The 21216-nt window shown below is 40.4% G+C and overlaps 1 protein-coding gene across 3 annotated transcripts in view; it reads right to left on the reverse strand.

Moving 5' to 3' along the window:
* Positions 1 to 8279: 8279 nt before the first annotated feature.
* The window catches only part of UIMC1 (ubiquitin interaction motif containing 1), a 140860-nt gene continuing 127923 nt past the window's right edge, over positions 8280 to 21216 (reverse strand). For all 3 annotated transcript variants that reach the window (XM_043981651.1, XM_043981649.1, XM_043981650.1), the window contains 5 exons: positions 20305 to 20383; positions 18495 to 18663; positions 13099 to 13162; positions 12245 to 12284; positions 8280 to 11041 (listed from right to left, as the gene is read on the reverse strand). In XM_043981651.1, the coding sequence (XP_043837586.1) occupies positions 10840 to 11041; positions 12245 to 12284; positions 13099 to 13162; positions 18495 to 18663; positions 20305 to 20383 (554 nt within the window). In that variant the 3' untranslated portion in view covers positions 8280 to 10839. The remainder of the gene's footprint in view (positions 11042 to 12244; positions 12285 to 13098; positions 13163 to 18494; positions 18664 to 20304; positions 20384 to 21216) is intronic.

Raw genomic sequence — 21216 nt, forward strand, 5'->3', positions numbered from 1 at the left:
GCTGTAAGACTTGCAAAGTACTTTACAAATATTATCTCATTTTATCCTCAAAAGAACCCTGGGAGGGGGCAGCTAGGTGGCGCAGAGGATAAAGCACTGGCCTTGGATTCACGAGTACCTGAGTTCAAATCCAGCCTCAGACACTTGACAGTGACTAGCTGTGTGACCCTGTGCAAGTCACTTAACCCTCATTGCCCTCCAGAAGAGAAAAAAAAAACCCTGGGAGGTGGGCACCATTTTATAGATTATTGAGACAAACAGACTTGCTCAGGGCCATATTGCTATTAAGTGTTTGAGGCTAGGTTTGAACTCAGGTCTTCCTGACTCCAAGTCCAGTACGCATTTATTTGCCCTTTTCTAGACTTTAGATCTATAAAATCAAGGGCTGAATGAGGTGGTCGCTAAGGTCCCTTAAAACCCTATTTCAAGGGGCAGCTAGGTGGTGCAGTGGATAGAGCACCGGCCCTGGAGTCAGGAGTACCCGAGTTCAAATCCAGCTTCAGACACTTGACACTTACTAGCTGTGTGACCCTGGGCAAGTCACTTAACCCCAGTTGCCTCACTAAAAAACAAAACAACAACAACAAAAAACCCTATTTCAAGATAGACTCATTATTTTCATTGATTCACTCAACATTAAGTGCCTATTGTATTCTATTCTGAAAATACTGTTCTAAGAATTGGGAAAGCACATGGGACTGGGACTGAAAAGACCTGAATTTGGATCCCACCTCAAACTAGCTGTGGGGCCTTATATAAATCATTTAATGTCTCTGTTTCCTCTTGTGTAAAATAAGGCAGTTGGATTTGATGGCCTGTATGCTTCCTTCCAGCTCTAAATATTAGACCTTCAAGTGCTAAAAAAATGTGACATCGCTTAGGAGAGGCACTGGGAGGAGCCATGGACTCAAGAATTAGGAAACCAAGGTCCAAAAGCTGACTCCATTACTCACCAACTTTAACCCTTCTCTGCCTCTTTCTGTAATAGGTATGATGCCTTTACTCTTCTGTACAAAAATCCTATGTTTGTGGTGAGAGTGGCCGGCAAACTTAAAGTATGTACTACAGAAATGTGAATTGTTACCACAAATGATGCAACAGAAAAGAGAAGTAAATTATCTGAAGTCACACCGATAGTGTATGAGGGAAAGAGCTAGGACTAAAGTACAGCTCTCTTGGCTCTCAGTCCTATGCCCTTCCCCTACCAACTTCCCTCAAACCCTTTCCCCTTTTCAAGGTGATTTACTATTGGCTTAGCCCAAGGTATGCAGGGAAAAGCTTAATGCCACTGATGGCAGTTTTAATTGCAATTTCTGTTGGAGAAGGTGACAGAGATCCATGGACATCCATTCTTCAGGGATAAAAGCAGAATTTGGAAAGACTATCAATATGATGAGCACACAAGAGAGTGTGGCCGAACAGGTAGTCACCCCTATCTTGTTGTTTCTTTCATTCTCAAAGAGGACCATGACACTGAGGTGATGTCATGACTTGCAATGAATTGGATTTAAGTGAAGGAGGGATGTATAAGGTCACCAACCTCGCTCTCTCCTCCAGAGCCATCTGCGTCCAATGGAATGGTATACATCAGGATGAATGGAGATGGCTCCTGATGTTTAAGGCAATGGGGTTAAGTGACTTGCCCAAGGTCACACAGCTAGTAAGTGTCTGAGGTGAGATTTGAACTCAGGTCCTCCCAACATCAGGGCCAGTGTTCTATCCACTGAACCACTTAGCTGTCCCCTCTCTATCTTTTTTTGGGGGAGGGGGTGAGGCAATTGGGGTTAAGTGACTTGCCCAGGGTCACACAGCTAGTAAGTGTCAAGTGTCTGAGGCCGGATTTGAACTCAGGTTCTCCTGACTCCAGGGCTGGGGCTCTATCCACTTTGCCACCTCGCTGCCCTGCCCTCTACCTATCTTACAAGCTGAGGAAAGTTGGTTTTAAAAATTGGGCCATCCAAAGCTTCAAAGAAAAATATGAATTAGTCTCAGGCCATAGAGGCACTCAAAAAGGACTTTGAAGATAAAGAGAGGTAGAGGAAAAAATGGAAAGAAAAATGAGAGTGATGCAGGAGGGTCATGGAAAAAAAGTCAACATCTTGAAAAGCCAAATTGGCCAATTTGAAAAGGAGGTACAAAAGCTCTCTGAAGAAAATCATTGCTTAAAAGTTAGGATTGATGGCCTCAGACACTTGACACTTACTAGCTGTGTGACCCTGGGCAAGTCGCTTAACCCCAATTGTCCTGCAAAAAAAAAGTTAGGATTGAGCAAATAGAAGCTAATGACTTTTTGAGAAATCAAGACACAATAAAACAAATCCGAATGAATAAAAAAAATAGAGGGCAATGTGAAATAGCTCCTTGGAAAAACAGCTGACCTGGAAAATAGATCCAGGAGAGATCATTTGAAAATTATTGGACTACCTGAAAACCATAATCAAGTAAAGAGCTCAGACATCATCTTGCAGGAAACTGTCAGGGAAAATTGCCCTGATATTCTAGAAGTAGAAGGTAAAATAGAAATTGAAAGAATCCACCGATCACCTCCTGAAAGAGATCCCCAAATGAAAACTCCTAGGAATATTATAGCCAAATTCCAGAGCTCCCAAGTCAAGGAGAAAATACTGCAAGCAGCCAAAAAGTCGGGGCACTAGGTGGCACAATGGACAGAGCATCGGACCTGAAGGCAAAAAGACCCTAGTCCAAATTTAGTCTCAGACATTACTTCATAACCCTGGGCAAGTCATTTGTCTGCCTTAGTTTCTTTATCTGTAAAATGAAGATAATAGCACTTTACATGAATAATCAAAGGAGATATTTGGTTTGTTGGGGTTTTTTGTGTGTTTTTTTTGGTGGGGTAATGAGGGTTAAGTGACTTGCCCAGGGTCACACACCTAGTAAGTGTCAAGTGTCTGAAGCCAGATTTGAACTCAGGTACTCCTGAATCCAGAGCTGGTGCTTTATCCACTTTGCCACCTAGCTTCCCCAAAGGAGATATTTGTAAAGAGCTGTGTAAGCCTTTGTTATGGTGGAAAATGGGGTTTGGGTTAGGGGTTCTTAGGAATTCCTCTTTAAAGAATTACACCCTTTTGCACACAAAAGCAGTGAAATTTAAATGGTAGTTTATTTAGGGGCAAGGGAGGGGAAGGGAAACCATGAAAGAAATCCTTGGACTTCTCATGGGGAGAGAGGTATGGAACAAAGCACGTGGCTCTGAGGTACCAATCTCCTCAAGCAGGAGGCTGGTAGGTACTTTTATAGGGGACTGATGGGGGTGACCATCTGCCTGTGGAAAGTTCCTTTAGTGAGGGAGGACCATCCCCCACTGGTAGTGGCTAGAGGAATTGGGTGAGGAGTGGAGGACCATCCCCCACTGGTAGTGACTAGAGGAATTGGGTGAGGGGTGGCTATGGATCTCTCAAGCCATCTCTCTCTTCAGGACACAAAGGCCACAGCCACACCCAAACTTATCTCCCCAGGGGTAAGGGAGATCAGAATGAAGGGTGGAGGTCTCTAGGTGATTCTGTCCTCTGGTTTAGTTTCTCAAGGAGAAGATTCCTTGATGTGCCCCAGAAAACTTCTGGGGTGCTCTGGGCCCACAACACCTTATAATTATTATTGCTTCCTATCCTTTGGGTAACTCTTAGACAAATGTCCTTCTGTGAGCAGTGGCCTGAACTAGCCAAGTACCTGCATAGGATGACACACATAAGCCTCAGAGCTCATCAGCTGGGTAGGCATTGGATGAGTGCCAAGTCTGAAAGGTGGAGAGCCCCTTTCTTTCTGCACCAGGGAAACCCCTTGAGTTTTTTTTTTTTCAAAACAATGGGGCACATCACTTTTTGTCCTGAACAGTTTTCATTTATTATTTCTTGAATATTAGCTCTGAAAAAACCAAGCTTTTAGAAAGCCCACTGAAGAGGCAGCTAGGTGGCACAATAGATAAAGCACTAGTCCTGGAGTCAGGAGTACCTGAGTTCAAATCCAGCCTCAGATACTTGACACTTATTAGCTGTGTGACCCTGGGCAAGTCACTTAACCCTCATAGCCCCACAAAAACAAAAACAAAAAAAGAAAGCCCACTGTGTTTTAAATGGAACTACTTGACTACACCTTTAAACACAAATCACTCAGGCATTCATTGAATGGCCAGTAATAGCCCCCAATCTGAGCCTCATAGGTTAGGTTTTGATGGCTTAGAATGAGTGCAAAATAGCAATCGTTTTCTGTTCAGGCCAGAAACTCTAAGGTGCTTTGCCTCCCAGATTGAAATTTTTGAGGATAAATTGGGCCATCTTTTGTCTCAATTCTTACCTAGCCCTTGGTCACTGAATGGGTGTGGCCTCAGACAAACTGAGAGCTAGTAAAGGCCTTAATTTAGAAAGGCCAAGTCCAGTCACTCCATCCTGGACCATGTCCAATCTTCTTGACTTTTGTCTTGCCACTGGACTTCGATGACTGCACATCAGAGTGAGGCTGACAACTTTATGCAACTCTGTCTCACTTAAATCCAACTCAGGAACATGTCAAAACATCTCTGTAATGATATCCTTGTTCTTCTTCGAAAATGAAGGATGGGGGCAAGCTAGGTGACACAGTGGATAGAGCACCAGCCCTGGATTCAGGAGGACCTGAGTTCAAATCCGGCCTCAGACACTTAACGCTTACTAGCTGTGTGACCCTGGGCAAGTCACCTAGTCCCAATTGCCTCATACACACAAACAAAAAAAAAAGGGGGCAGCTAGGTGGTGCAGTGGATAAAACACTGGCCTTGGATTCAGGAGGACCTGAGTTCAAATCCAACCTCAGACACTTGACACTTACTAGCTCTGTGACCCTGGGAAAGTCACTTAACCCCCATTGCCCCACAAAAAAAAAAGAAGAAAAAGAAAGAAAATGAAGGATGAAAAAACAACAGAGAGCCAATCTTCAATGACTTCAGTCACATACTGACCAATGGTGCACTGAGTAATTGATTCAAAAAGGCAGTGAGTCTTTGGAGAACCTCAAGAGTGAGGCACTGAGGGACAGCTAGGTGGTGCAGTGGATAGAGCAGTCTGGAGTCAGAAGGACATGAGTTCAAATCTGGCCTCAATCACTTGACACTAGCTGTGTGACCCTGGGCAAGTCACTTAACCCCCATTGCCTCACCAAAAAAAAAAAAAAAAAGAGTGAGGCACTGAATTCCACACTGAGCTAAAGGCCTGAAGTAGCAGCCTTACCTCATCTTCTACCAAGTCAAAGCAGGATCCACTCGAATACATTACCTTTGCTGCTCTCCTAAGGTTTGTGACAACACCAGACTTTTTCTTCTCTTCTCCACAGATCCTAGTTCAATACAAATTCACTCTCTCACATTTGCATCTCTCTACTTTGTCTGAGATGGGTATGGACAGACACATCATCTCTCTGTTTCTGATTTTGGATTCAGTCTTCCTGTACACAAAATCGTCCAAAGTTAGGTGAGTAACAAAAGAAAAAGCCCAGGCTAGAGAATATGAAGAGGCAGTAGGGAACAAGGGGAGTCAGACTCAAAAACTTGGGTACAAATTCTGGTTTTGCTACTTTTTTTTTGTTTGTTTGTTTTTGCAGGGCAATGGGGGTTAAGTGACTTGCCCAGGGTCACACAGCTAGTAAGTGTCAAGTGTCTGAGGTCGGATTTGAACTCAGGTACTCCTGAATCCAAGGCCGGTGCTTTATCCACTGCGCCACCTAGCCGCCCCTGGTTTTGCTACTTTTCTTAAGCAAATTACTTCTCTATGAATATCAATTTCTCCATCTACAAAATTAGGGGGTTTGACTTGAAAGAACTGAGGGAAGAATGCCTCCAATGACCTCCTGGAGAAAGATGGGCTCCAGTCCAGTGTTTTTTCTTGAGGGAACACATTGAGAAGAGGGGGTCCCAAAGACTCCCTTTAGAGCAGAGGGCAACAAAACAAGGTGTCAGTAGCTCATTCCTAGCATCAAAGGTTAGTGACCAACAAGAGGAAGAACAAATCCTGACATAGCTCAAAGTTGTTCATTTAACTTCCAACTCTAGCTGGTAAGGAAGACTGAAGTATAAAGGAGGAGGACACTAAGACCTACCATTGTCAAGTCTGGGGCCAAATCTGATAGTTCTGGGACTTGTTCTTGACACTTACTAGCTATGTGACCCTAGGCAAGTCACTTAACCCCAATTGCCTCAAAAAACAAAACAAAACAAAAAAAATCCCAAAACCCCCAAACCCCAAATCTGACAGTTCTATCATCACATCATCCATGATTTCTGAATCTTCTAGCTCGGAACCTGTCCTGTGGGCAGAACTTAATCTAACCAGATGTTGTAAGGCTTTAAAAACAAAGAGACAAGGGGCAGCTAGGTGAAGCAGTGGATAAAGCACTGGCCCTGGATTCAGGATGACTTGAGTTCAAATTTGATCTCAGACACTTGTCACTTACTAGCTGTGTGACCCTGGGTAAGTCACTTAACCCTCATTGCCCTGCAAAAAAAAATTAAACAAATAAAAATAAAAACAAGGAGACAATTTTATAAATAGTATCTTTTTGCTAAGTGTGGTTAATTGGTCCCCTTCCAAAGCTAAGATTCTTTACTCTTCTTTGTATTTCCCATGGCTAACATGCACTCAAGGTAACTTAAATCTAGTGTATTTTCAATAAATCCTTAGCTCGATGAATTGTGCAGAACTAGGAGGGGCCTCAGAATGCACATCTATAGTTGTTATTCTGAGTTTCAGAGCAGTTATATGATTTGTCCAAGGTCAAACAGTGACAGAGGGGGCAGCTAGGTGGCGCAATGGATAGCGCACCAGCCCTGGATTCAGGAGTACCTGAGTTCAAATCCAGCCTCAGACACTTAACACTTACTAGCTGTGTGACCCTGGGCAAGTCACTTAACCCCAATTGCCTCACTAAAAAAAAAAAAAAAAGTGACAGAAGTGAGAGTGGAACCCCAATCCTCTGGTCTTAAATCCAGTGCTCCTGATACTACATAAGGACAGTGAAGCCTGGAGGCAAGGCTCTCCCTCCCAGTTCCTCATTTCTCCACTGTTCTTCAACTGTTCCAAGAGCTCAGAAAATATGAGGTTGGGGGAAGTAACTCACTCAAATCTAGGAACCAGAAGAATAAGGAAGCATGATGCTGGGAAAAACACAGGACACAGGGACCTAGGTTCAAGTCTCTGCTCCCACACGTGGCAACTTTGGACTGATCACTTCATTGATAACTGTTTCTTCTTCTAAAAGATGTCTCCTACTTTCCATGAACCCTTCCAAACACCAACATCCTATCTTTTCATCCTTACACTACATACCTCACAGGGTTGTACCAAAGAATGTCATAAATAAGTGGGTTGTTACAGGGAGGTACATTTTGGCTTCATTCAACACAAGTACTGGTTTTTATACTAGCTGTGTAATCTTAGGAAAATCACTTAAGGTCTCTAAGTTCTAGTCTCCTCATTTGCAAAATGGGTATAACTGTTATATTATCTACTTCAGGATTACTATAAGGAAAACACTTTGTAAGTCCCAAAGTTTTATATAGACAGCTGGGTGGCACAGTGGATAGAGAGCACTGAACCTGGAGTCAGGAAGACCAGAGTTTGAATCTGGCCTCAGACACTTACTAGTGGTGTACCCTGAGAAAGGCACTTCACCTCAATTGCTTCAGTTTCCTCATCTGTAAAATGAGGATCATAGCGGGTGGCTAGGTGGCACAGTGGATAAAGCACTGGCCCTGGATTCAGGAGTTACTAAGTTCAAATCCGGCCTCAGACACTTGACACTTACTAGCTGTGTGACCTTGGGCAAGTCACTTAACCCCCACTGCCCTGCAAAAAAAAAAAAAAAATGAGGATCATAATAGCACCTACCTCCAAGGGTTGTTGTGAAGATCAAATGAGATCATTGTAAAGTAATTAGCCTAGTATCTGGCACATAGTTAAGTGCTATTATACCAGTGTAGTTGATTGTATTTTAAGGTCCCTTTTGGCTCTGACAACAGATGTTCGAAGGTTCTTTGAGTCATCAAAGATCCCTTCCAGTTCTACCATTCTAGATCCTTTGTGGTAGTACAAATAATAAAAAAAAATCTTTTAGTACTTACAAGTTCAACTAAATTGTAAAGTAGTCATTTCTATTGGTAGCTTCCCCATCTAACAAATAGGAACCTCCTGAGTTGAGATCCCTAAGGCAAGAAAAACCCAAGAGGACAGTTTGACTTCATTACTAACACTGGTAAGGCAAGGCAAAGCAAGGAAACAAGAATTTATTAGGCATTCATTATGTGTTAGGCACTAGGCTAAACTCTGGGGATACAAATAAATATAAGCAAGAAGACAGACCTTGCCCTCAGGGAGCTTACAATCTTATGGGAGAAGACAACATACAAAAGAAAGCTGGAACAGTCGAGGAGAGATGAAAGGACCTGGCACAGGCATATGGTGTTTAGGTCTGGAAAGTCAGAAGCCTCAGATTCCCCCCCCCCCAAACAGAAGCACCGGGAGGAACTTGCCGATGAGATGTTCTAGGGTGAGAAGGCCCCAGGTGCTGTGGGAGATTCTAGAGTAAGACTGAAGCTGATGTACGGTGTTGGTGAAAGATTTAAATTATTCTCTACCCCTAAAAAGTAAATATTAAGAGGAACCCTGCCCCCCCAAAACCCCCAAATTCCTGTTTGTGAATTCGTGATATAACTGCCACTCTTTGGTTTCCATTTTCTTAATCCATATCCTCCTTCAATTGACCCAAACTTGCATGGTGACTACTCAACCTTAAGGAAAAGTAATTCATTTTCCGGGACCAGCTCTTTGTTTCCTTTATCTTCAAAGAAATAAACACTACATCCCCTGTTTATGGAGATCTACCTTCAATAAATTGCCATTTAATGAGAGAGAAAACTAGCATGAGTTGAGCTGATGGTGCATAACTGATAAACTGCTTTTCGTTATGAGGAAAAACAGGGCAAGAATCAATACCACAGTCAAAATGCAACATTTTTCTTAGAACCAAAGAGAAGTAGAGGGGTCTCCCTCTCATGAGTACAGAATGACTGCTTGGTACAGGTCACAATACCCCCAGTGAATGGTGCCATTGTCACACTGCTACCCCTTGGGGACACGAGGGAGCACTTTGGAAGAAGCAAGAGTGACAGCATACATTTAGGTTGCCCCACAGTCTTGCCTTCTTTCACCAAAAAAGAACCCAGGCTTTTGTGTTTCCTTATTTCCCATCTTTCCAAAAGAGTAAAAACTAAATGGCAGCACCCCACACCCTGAAACAATATGGGGGTAGTTTCAGTCAGAACTTAGACCTGAATTGTGTCTTTTAACCCACATGCCTTTGGAAATCTAGACCAAATCTTCCCAGACCCAATAAAAATTGCAGTCCACTTCTCAAAAACAAAAATTTTGGACTTCAAAAGTAGAAGTCAGAGGAAACCAAGTCTGGCTGAGGCTTCCCTGGTCAAAGGTCCATTCTCAGTCAGGTGCCACTTCCTTTACCTTCCTGGTGTGCCTTCAAAGAGGCTTTGACCAAACCTAGCTCTCTGTCAATATCTCTTATCAGCTGAATTTGGGGATTTATTGCCACAAAGAATCTTACAGAACAATCACAGGATTTAGTACTGGAAGGAACCGTAGAGATTATGTAGTCCAAACCTCCATGTTAAAGGTGAGGAAACTGAGGCCTAACGTTAATGACTTCTCCAAGGTCACCTCGGTATTAAGGAGAGCCAGGATTCAAAACTGCCCCCACCCCACCCCCATTCCAAGGACCAGAGTTTGAATCTGGCCTCAGACACTAATGGTGTAGCCTGGGAAAGGCACTTAACCTTGCTTCAGTTTCCTCATCTGTAAAATGGGGATAATCCTGGCTCCATTACACCCAGCTTCCTCTTTCATATACCTTGCACACCTTTTCCTATTATGTTTTATCATCTTTAGATTTAAATCCTGCTAGGATATTAGATAAAGTTTGGGCCACATCTCTGCTCTACACTGGAAGCATCCAATGGTGCAACTCACCAGGAAATCAAGAGATGCTCTCTGCTGCCTCTGTTACCTCTGATATTAAGCAGAGCTGAGCTAATTTCTAACTGAGAACATTAGACCTAACATTCCCACTGGCTATGCTGTGAAGGGGAAATGGCTACATCTAACAGGAGTCTAGTAAGACTGGACAAATGACTGATTTCAAAGTACTCTCTTATTTTAGGAAGAAATGCTGCTAGGAATGGCCAACTATAATTTTGTCTGGTGTGTAGACTATAGAATGATGCCAGGAAACATCAAGCAGATGAAGAATGTTGCAGACAGATGGAGCTTCTTGGAATGAAACTCAGGGGGAGAGCGCTAAAAAGTTCAAGGGAGTGACCACAGAAAGGGCTTGGGAATATACAATGCACACTGACTTAAGATCAAGAAGAATATTGGTGACACATCCAAAGCCAATGCTGCATTTAATTCTGAAATACATGATCTGTAATATTCCCTATCTCCAAAACTAGTACATCTGACATTAGGAACCAAAGACAAAGACAAGAAAGGAAAACCTTACTGCCTCAGAGTTTCATAGAAACATACATAAATATATTTAAATTTTCTTTGAACTATAAGCAATTTCAAACAAGCAATTAGAAAACACAAATTCTATACATCATTTCCCTATACAGATCATAGAAAATATTTTTTTTAAAGACTGTGTAATTGTGCTAGCAATGACAGGCGGTATGGAGTGACCCTAACCAACAGGAAAAAAAAGAATAGTGGAGGGCCTGCTGAAAAGAAGTCCAGCCATATATTTCTTCTCAGAATTTGTCAATCCTCCATTCTGAGAGGTTCAAGATTTTCTCCTCTTTCCTCTGCTCGCTTTGGTCCGTTTCCGATTGCCTGGTCGAATGGAAAGTTGCTTTTTAAAGTCCACCAGGCAATCCTTGGCTTCCGAAATAGAAACAAAAGACTTGATAGGAGAGTCATTTAAGTTAAAGGAGCTCTGGTCTCCTCTGCTACCATCTGCCTTCTCCATCTCTGAGGGAAGAGACCTGATGAGGAGGAGAAAATGAACAGAAGTTCAAAGGGGTCCAAGGAACCACCAGCACATTTTCTCAGCTAATCTCTATCCCAATTTTATGGTCAACCAAGTTTTAGAAATCTTTTTTTCCTGTGCTAACCCTGAGGCTTATGATACAGGCTCACAAGACTAGATAATACAGGTTAAGTTGTAAAATAACTTCACACAAAGAGTTTCCTAAAAGACCCTTTGGAAACAAGTACTGGGCACCTTTAGGGAATGAAACAGGATTATTTTTTAAATGCTTTCTCTGTTACCTATTTATGATGTGGAACTGCTGTCTGCTTGCTTTTTCTGCAATCACTATTCAGAGAATCCGGAAAAGGTAGGGAAGCCTAAGCTGTCATAGTCTGCCTCTGGATACACAAAGCAGTTCCAAATGCCAATCCACATATTTACAGGGAAAACTCGAGCCCCCCATTTTCTAAAGAAAAAGCCTCCAAAGATGGGTATTGATACCACAGCAGAATAGCCCTGGGTACCCTGCCCACCTAAGAAGCCCATTGTCTTCCTGTTCATACTGTCCTCTTTGCCTGAAATACCTTCGCTCCCCTCTCTTCACCTAATCGATTTCTCCCTATCCTTTAAAATGCAACTCAAATGCCACCTCCTCAATGAAGCTTTAACCTCCATTGATGACCTTCTCTCAGTAACATTGCAAAGTACATTATTAGCAATTTTCTAATGTCGTTATCATGTAACATTGTACATTATGGTTATACATGTTTCTCTCTCTCTTCCTAGAATGTATGCTCCATGAGAGGATGGATGAACATATCTTCTCTAAGCTGCATATCTCTCCTAGTAGCTAGCACAGTGCTCTGCACCATCGGGTATTTAATAAATGTTTGTTCAATAACTGTCGCCTCAAGGGGTCTACTATATGAACCTCAGCCACCAAATCTCTGAAAGCTGCATCTCCTTTTGACTAAAATTCCCAGGCTCTGGTAACACTAGTCAGAAATCTAAGACTACATTCCAGCCTTGTCCACCTTCTTTTACTTGGATTATGAACTCTGTCCCAAACACACTTTGATCACAGAGACATATCCAGCTGTGTGGTGCTTTCTATATTACCAATTTACATAATGAGACAGATGTCACATCACATAAACAAGATAACCAGGTATGTCTTTCCCAGGTTCTCAAAGTATTACAGCAGTTCTGAATTCACCTGAAAGCTTCTCCTGATGACTCTGGCTTCATATTAATATCTGTGATAAGAGAAGAAAGAGAGAACTTGGTTTTTCATCATACTTTGCTTCAGATCACGTAATTCAGTATCACATACTCTGCTCTACACTTTTCCAATAAGGTTGGCAGTTCTCTGACTTCGGATTTGTTGGGTGGGAACAAATTAGGGAATCACTGGAGGAATCAGGTGATTCAGTAAATATTGATATTTGATCAAAAGTTCCTTGGCTCACCTGTATGTACCTACTCTATGAGAAAACTTCCTAGTAAGATTAGGATAGAGCTCTGATCTAATGTTCAACTACAGCATATATAAATTGAGCACAAGGTATTAGGAGAATCAATCAAAAATGTTTGAATGGGCAGCTGGTGGTGCAGTGGATAAAGCACTGGTCCTGGATTCAGGAGGACCTGAGTTCAAATCCGACCTCAGACACTTGACACTTACTAGCTTTGTGACCCTGGACAAGTCACTTAACTCCAATTGCCTCACCAAAAAAAAAAAAAAAAAAAGGTTGAGGGGTAAAGGAGACAGAGGTGTCTTCCTTACGGTAATACAAGATCTAAAGCTGGAACAGAGCTCAAAGATCAAGCCCAAACCATCATTTCACATTAGAAGAAACTGGATTAGCAACACAATTGGAATTCATACTCGAGAATTCTGAATCCAGTTCTTTTTCTTCTACACAGCACCAATGTGGAATGAATCTGAAGGATTAAATGGCTGAGCCAAATTGTCACCTAAATAACTCCCCAAAATGGCCAGGACTTCTACCTGATAGTCTTTATAAGAAAACACTTTGAGCTTGTTAGTGAAAGTGGTTCTATGCTCACCTGCAGACTTATGTTCTGACTGCTCCAACAAGCTGAGGAGTCGGCCTTCATTCCTATTGCCTTCCTGAAACAGAGAGACAGAACAGTTACCTTCTTGCAGAATAAGTCACCATGCTACTCAATTCCTAAAATATGACCCTATTACCTCAGATCACACTTTTCTCTGTAGGTAAAAAAAGCTGTAGGATAGTTCCAGAAATAATATTTTGCTTTCTAGCAAATGGGAACATACAGATAAGAAGGACAAACAATGAGTTGTAAGCAATGATGAATATGAAATATTCAAAGAAATATAAAGTGATGAATTGTGAAGAAAGCAGATTTTAAAAATAAAGTAAAAATAGAAAGTAAAGATCAACCTATGAACTGACTACAATTATGTGAGTTAAAGCATCACACAGAAATAATACCACAAACAATGTTGGTACTACTTTAAAGTTAAAGCATATAATTGTTTTCCTTTTAACAAATATATACATTATTACATATACTCTAGTAAATACTCTTGTACTGTTTTAATTAGCAATTTTCCAGAAGTATACTATATGGGGGCAGCTAGGTGGCACAGCGGATAAAGCACCAGTCCTGGATTCAGGAGGACCCGAGTTCAAATCCAACCTCAGACACTTGACACTTACTAGCTGTGACCCTGGGCAAGTTAACCCCAATTGCCTTGCCAAAAAAAGAGAACAAAACAGAAGTATACTATATGGCTTGACTCTTTGTTTTATATTTTTGAGCTGTATTAAAAACAACATTTATTTAAAAAAAAAAAAAGATAAGAAAAAGAAGGCAACCATGGACTATAGGGGATAGACTGGAATGGGTTAACAAAGACCATGTCAGGGTCACTATTTAACAGAGTCACAAATGAGAAGAGCAAGGGTCTCAAGTCATGCACAAGAGACAAAAATCAGTCACAGGATCCTGAATTTATATACACTCTCAGATTCCTGCAGCTTGTCAGTGTGCTTATGCCAGTGGAACAAACTTAATGTAACACAGAACTTTCACGATGATGAAGACAGGAACAAAATATTCTTTATGGGGAATAGATAGTTGTTGTTTTTGAAAATCATAAGTATTTTATTATTTTTAGTTACATTTAGAGATAGTTTTCAACATTTATTTTTATAAGATTTCTAGTTTCAAATTTTTCTCCCTCCCTCCTTTCCCTTCCCCCTCCCCAAGACAGCAGGTACTCTGATATAGATTATATATGTACAATCACATTAAACATGTTTCTGCATTAGTCATGTTATGAGAGAAGAATCAGAGCAAAAAGGAAAAACCTCAAAAAAGAAAAACAACAACAAAAAACAATAGAAATAGTATGTTTCAATCTGCATCTACATTCCACAGTTCTTTTTTATTCTGGATATGGAGAGCATTTTCTATCATGAGTCCTTTGGAACTATCTTGGACCATTGTATTGCTGAGAAGAATCAAGTCTATCACAGTTGATCAATACACAAAGTTGTTGATACTGTGCACAATGTTCTCCTGGTTCTGTTCATCTCATTCAGCTTCAGTTCATGTAAGTCCTTCCAGGTTTCTCTGAAATCTGCCTGCTCATCGTTTCTTACAGCACAATAGTATTCTATTACATTCATATACCACAACTTGTTCAGCCATTCCCCCAATTGATGGGCATCCCCTCAATTTCCAATTCCTTGCCACCACAAAAAGAGCAACTATAAATTTTGGTTTTTGTTTTTTGTTTTTGCAGGCAATGGGGGTTAAGTGACTTGCCCAGGGTCACATAGCTAGTAAGTGTCAAGTGTCTGAGGCTGAATTTGAACTCAGGTACTCCTGAATCCAGGGCCGGTGTTTTAACCACTGCGCCATCTAGCTGCCCCCTATAAATATTTTTGTACATGTGGGTCCTTTTCCCTTTTTTATGATCTCTTTGGGAAAAAGACCCAATAGTGGTATTGCTGACTCAAAGGGTATGCACAGCTTTATAGCCCTTTGGGCATAGTTCCAAACTGCTCTCCAGAATGTTGGATCAGTTCACAGCTCTACCAACAATGTATTAGTGTTCCAATTTTTCCACAGCTTCTCCCATTTATTATTTTCCTTTTTTGTCATATTAGCCAATCTGATCAGTGTAAGGTGGTACCTCAGAGTTGTTTTAATTTGCATTTCTCTAATCAGTAGTGATTTAGAGCATTTTTTCATATGGTAATAGATAGCTTTAATTTCTCCATCAGAAAACTGCCTGTTCATATCCTTTGACCATTTCTCAACTGGGAATGACTTGGATTCTTGTAAATTTGATTTAGTTCCCTATATATTTTAGAAATGAGGCCTTTATCAGAAATACTGGCTATAAAAATTGTTTCCTAGCTTTCTGACTCCCTTCTGATTTTGGATGCATTGCTTCTGTTTGTACAAAAGCTTTTTAATTTAATGTAATAAAAATCATCCATTTTGCATTTTATAATATTCCCTATCTCTTGTTTGGTCATAAACTGTTCTCCTTTCCGTAAATCTGAGAGGTAAACTATTCCTTCCTCTCCTAATTTACCTATGGTATCACCTTTTATGTCTAAATCATGTACCCATTTTGACCTTACTTTAGTATAAGGTGTAAGATGTTGGTCTATGCCTAATTTCTGCCATACTATCTTCCAGTTTTCCCAGCAGTTTTTGTCCAATACTGAGTTCCTATCCCAGAAGTTGGAGTCTTTGGGTTTATCAAACAGTACATTACTAAAATCATTTACTACTGTGTCTCCTGTGCCTAACCTATTCCATTGATCCACCACTCTATTTCTTAGTACCAAATAGTTTTGATGACTGCTGCTTTATAGTAAAGCTTCAAATTTGGTATAGCTAGCCCATCTTCCTGTGCATTTTTCCCATTATTTCCCTTGATACTCTTGACCTTTTGTTCTTCCAGATGAATTCTGTTATTATTTTTTCTAGCTCTATAAAATAATTTTTAGGTAGTCTGATTGGTATGGCACTGAATAAGTAAATTAATTTAGGTAGAACTGTCATTTTTATTATATTAGCTCGCCCTATCCATGAGCAATTGAAATTTTTCCAATTATTTAGATCTAATTTTATTTGTGTGGAAAGTGTTTTGTAATTGTATTCATATAGTTCCTGTGTTTGTCTTGGCAAGTAGACTCCCAAGTATTTTATATTGTCTACTGTTACTTTAAATGGAATTTCTCTCTCTTGCAGCTAGACTTAGTTATGCATAGAAATGCTGATGATTTATGTGGATTTATTTTATATCCTGCAACTTTGCTAAAGTTGTTCATTGTTTCAAGTAGTTTTTTTAGTTGATCCTCTAGGATTCTCTAACTATACCATCATATCATTTGCAAAGAGTGATAGTTTTGTTTCCTCCTTGCCTATTCTAATTCCTTTAATTCCTTTTTCTTCTCTTATTGCTAAAGCTAACATTTCTAGTACAATATTAAATAATAGAGGTGATAATGGACATCCCTGTTTCACCCCTGATCTTACCGGCAATGCCTCTAACTTATTCCCATTACATATAATGTTTACTGATGGTTTTAGGTAGATACTGCTTATTATTTTAAGGAAAGCTCCACCTATTCCTATGCTCCCTAGTGTTTTTATTAGGAATGATTGTTGTATTTTGTCAAAAGCTTTTTTTTGCATCTATTGAGATAATCATATGATTTTGGATAGTTTTCTTATTGATGTGGTTGGTTATGTTGATAGTTTTCCTAACCAGCTCTGCATTCCTGGTATAAATCCCGCGTGGTCATAGTGTATTATCCTGGTGATTACTTGCTGTAATCTCCTTGCTAATATCTTATTTGAGATTTTTGCATCAATATTCATTAGGGAAATTGGTCTATAATTTTCTTTCTCTGTTTTGGCTCTGCCTGGTTTTGTTAACAATGCCATATTTGTGTCATAAAAGGAATTTGGTAGAACTCCTTCTTCACTTATTTTTCCAAATGATTTGTATAGTATTGGAATTAATTATTCTTTAAATGTTTGGTAGAATTCACTTGTATACCCATCTGGCCCTGGAGATTTTTTTCCTAGGGAGTTGATTGATGGCTTGTTCAATTTCTTTTTCTAATATGGGCTTATTTAAGGATTTTATTTTCTCTTCAGTTAACCTGGGCAATTTGTATTTTTGTAAATATTTATCCAGGGAATGGATAGTTTTAACTGAAATACATTGTTCAGTGCATTTTATTTGGTTTATATGTTTGTTTATTTTGGGGGGGTTTTTTTAGGGAGGCAATTGGGGTTAAGTGACTTGTCCAGGGTCACACAGCTAGTAAGTGTTAAGTGTCTGAGGCCAGATTTGAACTCAGGTACTCCTGACTCCAGGGCCAGTGCTCTATCCACTGTGCCACCTAGCTGCCCTATATGTTTGTTAATAAGTATCCTGGCTACAGCCTTGGAGTCATGTTGCCAGTCTTCCAGATGGTGAACCCTGAGATCATTGCTCAGATAGAGTAATCATGCTATATTTTGTTAACCTACTACAATCTATCCCCTACACAATGGACAATTAGAGTACAGATGAGGCAAGAACAATATTATCCAAGGACAGAGACCCCATTCAGACTGGCAGCCATCTGATATTCATAATCAATGACCAGAGTTAAGTTTGTCCAGAATTAGCCCAACATGACTATCTCAAAGACCATAGGTCTGTGGTACACTTGGAAAGGTTAAGATACTAAGTAACACCAGTTCCAGGTAGTAAATGCATACCTTGAAACCAAAAGAACTAACTAGCCCCAAGGAATAAAAATTTTCCTTTAGAATTTGACCTACAATTGGCTGTATATCCCACCTTTGTGCAGTAATTTTCTTTTTTTTTTCTTTTTTTTTTTTTTGTGGGGTGAGGCAATTGGGGTTAAGTGACTTGCCCAGGGTTACACAGCTAGTAAGTGTCTGAGGCTGGATTTGAACTCAGGTACTCCTGAATCCAGGGCTGGTGCTTATCCGCTGCGCCATCTAGCTGCCCCGTGCAGTAATTTTCTTAAAGGGTCTCTTTTACCTCACATGCTAGATTAATGCCTACATTTTGCTCTCTGCTCTAAGATGGTATATTCAGTTAGAATTCAGTACTTGGAAAAGGTCTATGATTTAATCTTTAATCAAGGCTGCCTGCATACTCTCCCTAATTCCCAGTCAAGACACAGCCATCTTTGAGCCGGTGGGTCAGAAGCACCAGCACCTAGGCCTGGACCCCAAGCTGGCTAGCTATCTCCCTGTTCCTCTGAGGTATTCTGACTATTCTGCATGTTTCAGAGTTTCTAACTAGAGATATCAAGAATACAGATAATTCCAAGACAAAAAGAAAATGTGGCCTTAAGTAAGAAGTATAAATTAGTGAAATGAATGATGAACTAAATCCCATCTCAGCCAATCCAGCAACTTACCCTTGTGTTCCTCTGCCTCATGCTTTTTCTGTCACAACCTGAAGGCTCTCCATTGTCTCTTTCCAGTTTGTTTCCTTGGTCATCTGTTGCAATCTGAAGGCACAAGTCTACATGCCTTGGATACTCTTTGAAAGGAATCAGGGATTTGCAGAGGTAACATTTCTCAGTCCTATCCGACCAGGAGAAAAAGAAAGCAGTTTTAGTATTCTGTTGTGCCTCTGAGCTCTTGGCTATGTCTCAAATGGTGTTTTTACTTCTCCAAGTTATTCCACAGAGAAGACATGTCTAGCAATGCAGATTTGCTCAGCGGGATCACCAATAAAACTAACCCGACGCCAATCAAAAGGACTGAGTGATTAGCAGTTTTCCCTGGCTGTTCCTCTGTACCCTGCTGCTGCAGCAGTGGGATGGTAATGAAATCAGCTCTTCTAACTATCTCAAACAATGCTGATTGCTCTTCAGACATAAAACATTCTGTCAAACTCTGCTGAAATTAAGTGTTATGGTTTTTTTCAAAGGAGAGTTAAAATTTCGACAGAAAAAGGAGCAAGTACATTAAATCAAGATGACATTTTACTGGGGGTGGATGTACTCTTCTGATCAGTAAATCAACTCTATGTGCTTACTACATTTCACAACCTGCATCATCAAGTAAGAAGTTCCCCCAAACTCCTGGTTCTGATGGAGAGTTCTACATAATTTTAACATCTCCCATATATTTGTTTCTTTCTGTCTTACTCTAACCACCTGCAGCTTCCAAAGTAGTTAGGGCTAGAGACTGAGGAGAAAGCTGAGTCCATAAAATAATCTAACCAGGGTATCAAGGAGGAAGATGGTATATACCAAAAGAATCATATTAAAGATAAAGGAATGAGGGTCTTGTTTCTCTGGAGCCAAGGGGAAAATCCACATGTAGCAATGCTGTGAAACAATATGATGCCAAATAATTCCAAATAAAGCCTCTCTTGGGCATAATACCATGAGTTTTTCTTTCTGTTCACTTGTGTTTAATAACCATAGTAATATGAGACTGAGATACAGTAGAGAAATTTATATTACTAAGAAAGGTTGCAGACTCCCTTCAATGTACACATTTTTAAGAGATACTCAATTGCATAAACAGTGGACAGTGTCTTGAAAGAGACCCTTAAAGAAATGTTTGTTGAATGAATAAATGAATGCAATGGAGAGGATGCAAGTTTGGTTTTGCCTGAAATAAAAGATGGACCATTTGACCTCTCAAAAGTTCCTTCCGGTCCTAAGATTTGTGATCTAACATCCGTGTCTTGATGCTAAATATTTTTGCCTTTTAATTATCCACTCTAATTTAACATTAGTAGTATCTTAACTATTTCCATGGAAAGGCATTTGCAAACAGCCCCTTCTTCTTCAGGATTCTTTTAGTCAAATCTATATCAATGCATAGCTTTCTGAAACCCAGCCCTCAACTACCAAATGAGAAAATGGCCCACACTTTTCTGAGAGCTGCACAAGGTTCCACACAGGAATGTGATCTCCAAGGAAATGGAAGCCTAAAAGTGGTACGGGAGTGAGGCGAGTATCAGGTTTTATTATTATTATTAATCCTGATTTTTTGGTCTTTTTTTTTTTTTGAGTTTGGAGGAAGGACAATGGGGCCACCTACACTGATGCAAATTGGAATGTAGGAAAAGAAACACAGGCTATCCAAATAATACCATTACTGACGTATGCTGGAAAAGGACTGTTAGAAATAGGGATTGGATTCCTCACTCAGTACAAGCTATCTTGTAAGATACAAGAATGCCAAGAACGTAGCATACCTACTTACTTGTCAATGTCTAGGGAAGGCTGGATCTCTCTCCCATTGTCACTCTTATGCTTGTCCTGTTTCCTTTTCCGAGTTAACACTTCCAAAAGAAAAGAAACCTGTTAAGATTGCAGGAGGTTTTGCTCCTTTTTCCTGCAGTGCTTTGGTGTTTCACTGAATGCCTTGCAAGATGCCCAGGACAGAATTTGAAGGACATGCTGTATGTGCAGCTTTGTCCAAATTCCATTCCTCTAGGGAAGAACACCATATGCAAAGCCACCGTTTCCACTGTGTGGAGTGTAACATCTGTACCAAACACAATGAGGTGGCTCTGGGATTCCATGAAGAAACATTCCTCCTATCAACTCGGGAGATGTGAATAGTCAAATCAATCCACTCAAGTGGTCAGGCTGATATTTCTAGCCCTTCTGGGAAAGATCTTTTTGGTAACAGCCTACTTGAGGCAGATTTATTCAGGGAAAATAAACACTGGTGTTAACTTAAATCACTTAAAAGTTAACTCCTCCTGTCCCCTGCCCCCTCCCCCGTGACACTGAGTTGTTACAAATGCAAGCTAATGAGATAGTACTTTAGCATTTTTGTTCCATTTACTTATTCAACAGACTTCGATTACCTATAGTTTGAAAAGACCTGTGCTAGGTGCTGTGGAAGACGAAGAGTTCAGACTAAGTCAGTCCCTGCTATCAAGCAGCAAAGGGACACAAAAAACCACAAGACACAATATTAAGTGATGACTACACATTACAAAGGTGCAAACCAAAGGAGAAGGTTGTTACCGACCAGGAGACTCATGAAAAATGTTATGGAGGATATGGTATTTGAAATGGGTTTTAAAACAAAGCTTCTTAAACTATGGGTTGTAACCCCATATGGGGTTGCATAACTGAATAGGGGGGGGGTCATGAAAAATTT

Source organism: Dromiciops gliroides, chromosome 2, assembly GCF_019393635.1.
Source record: "Dromiciops gliroides isolate mDroGli1 chromosome 2, mDroGli1.pri, whole genome shotgun sequence".
NCBI lineage: Eukaryota > Metazoa > Chordata > Mammalia > Microbiotheria > Microbiotheriidae > Dromiciops > Dromiciops gliroides.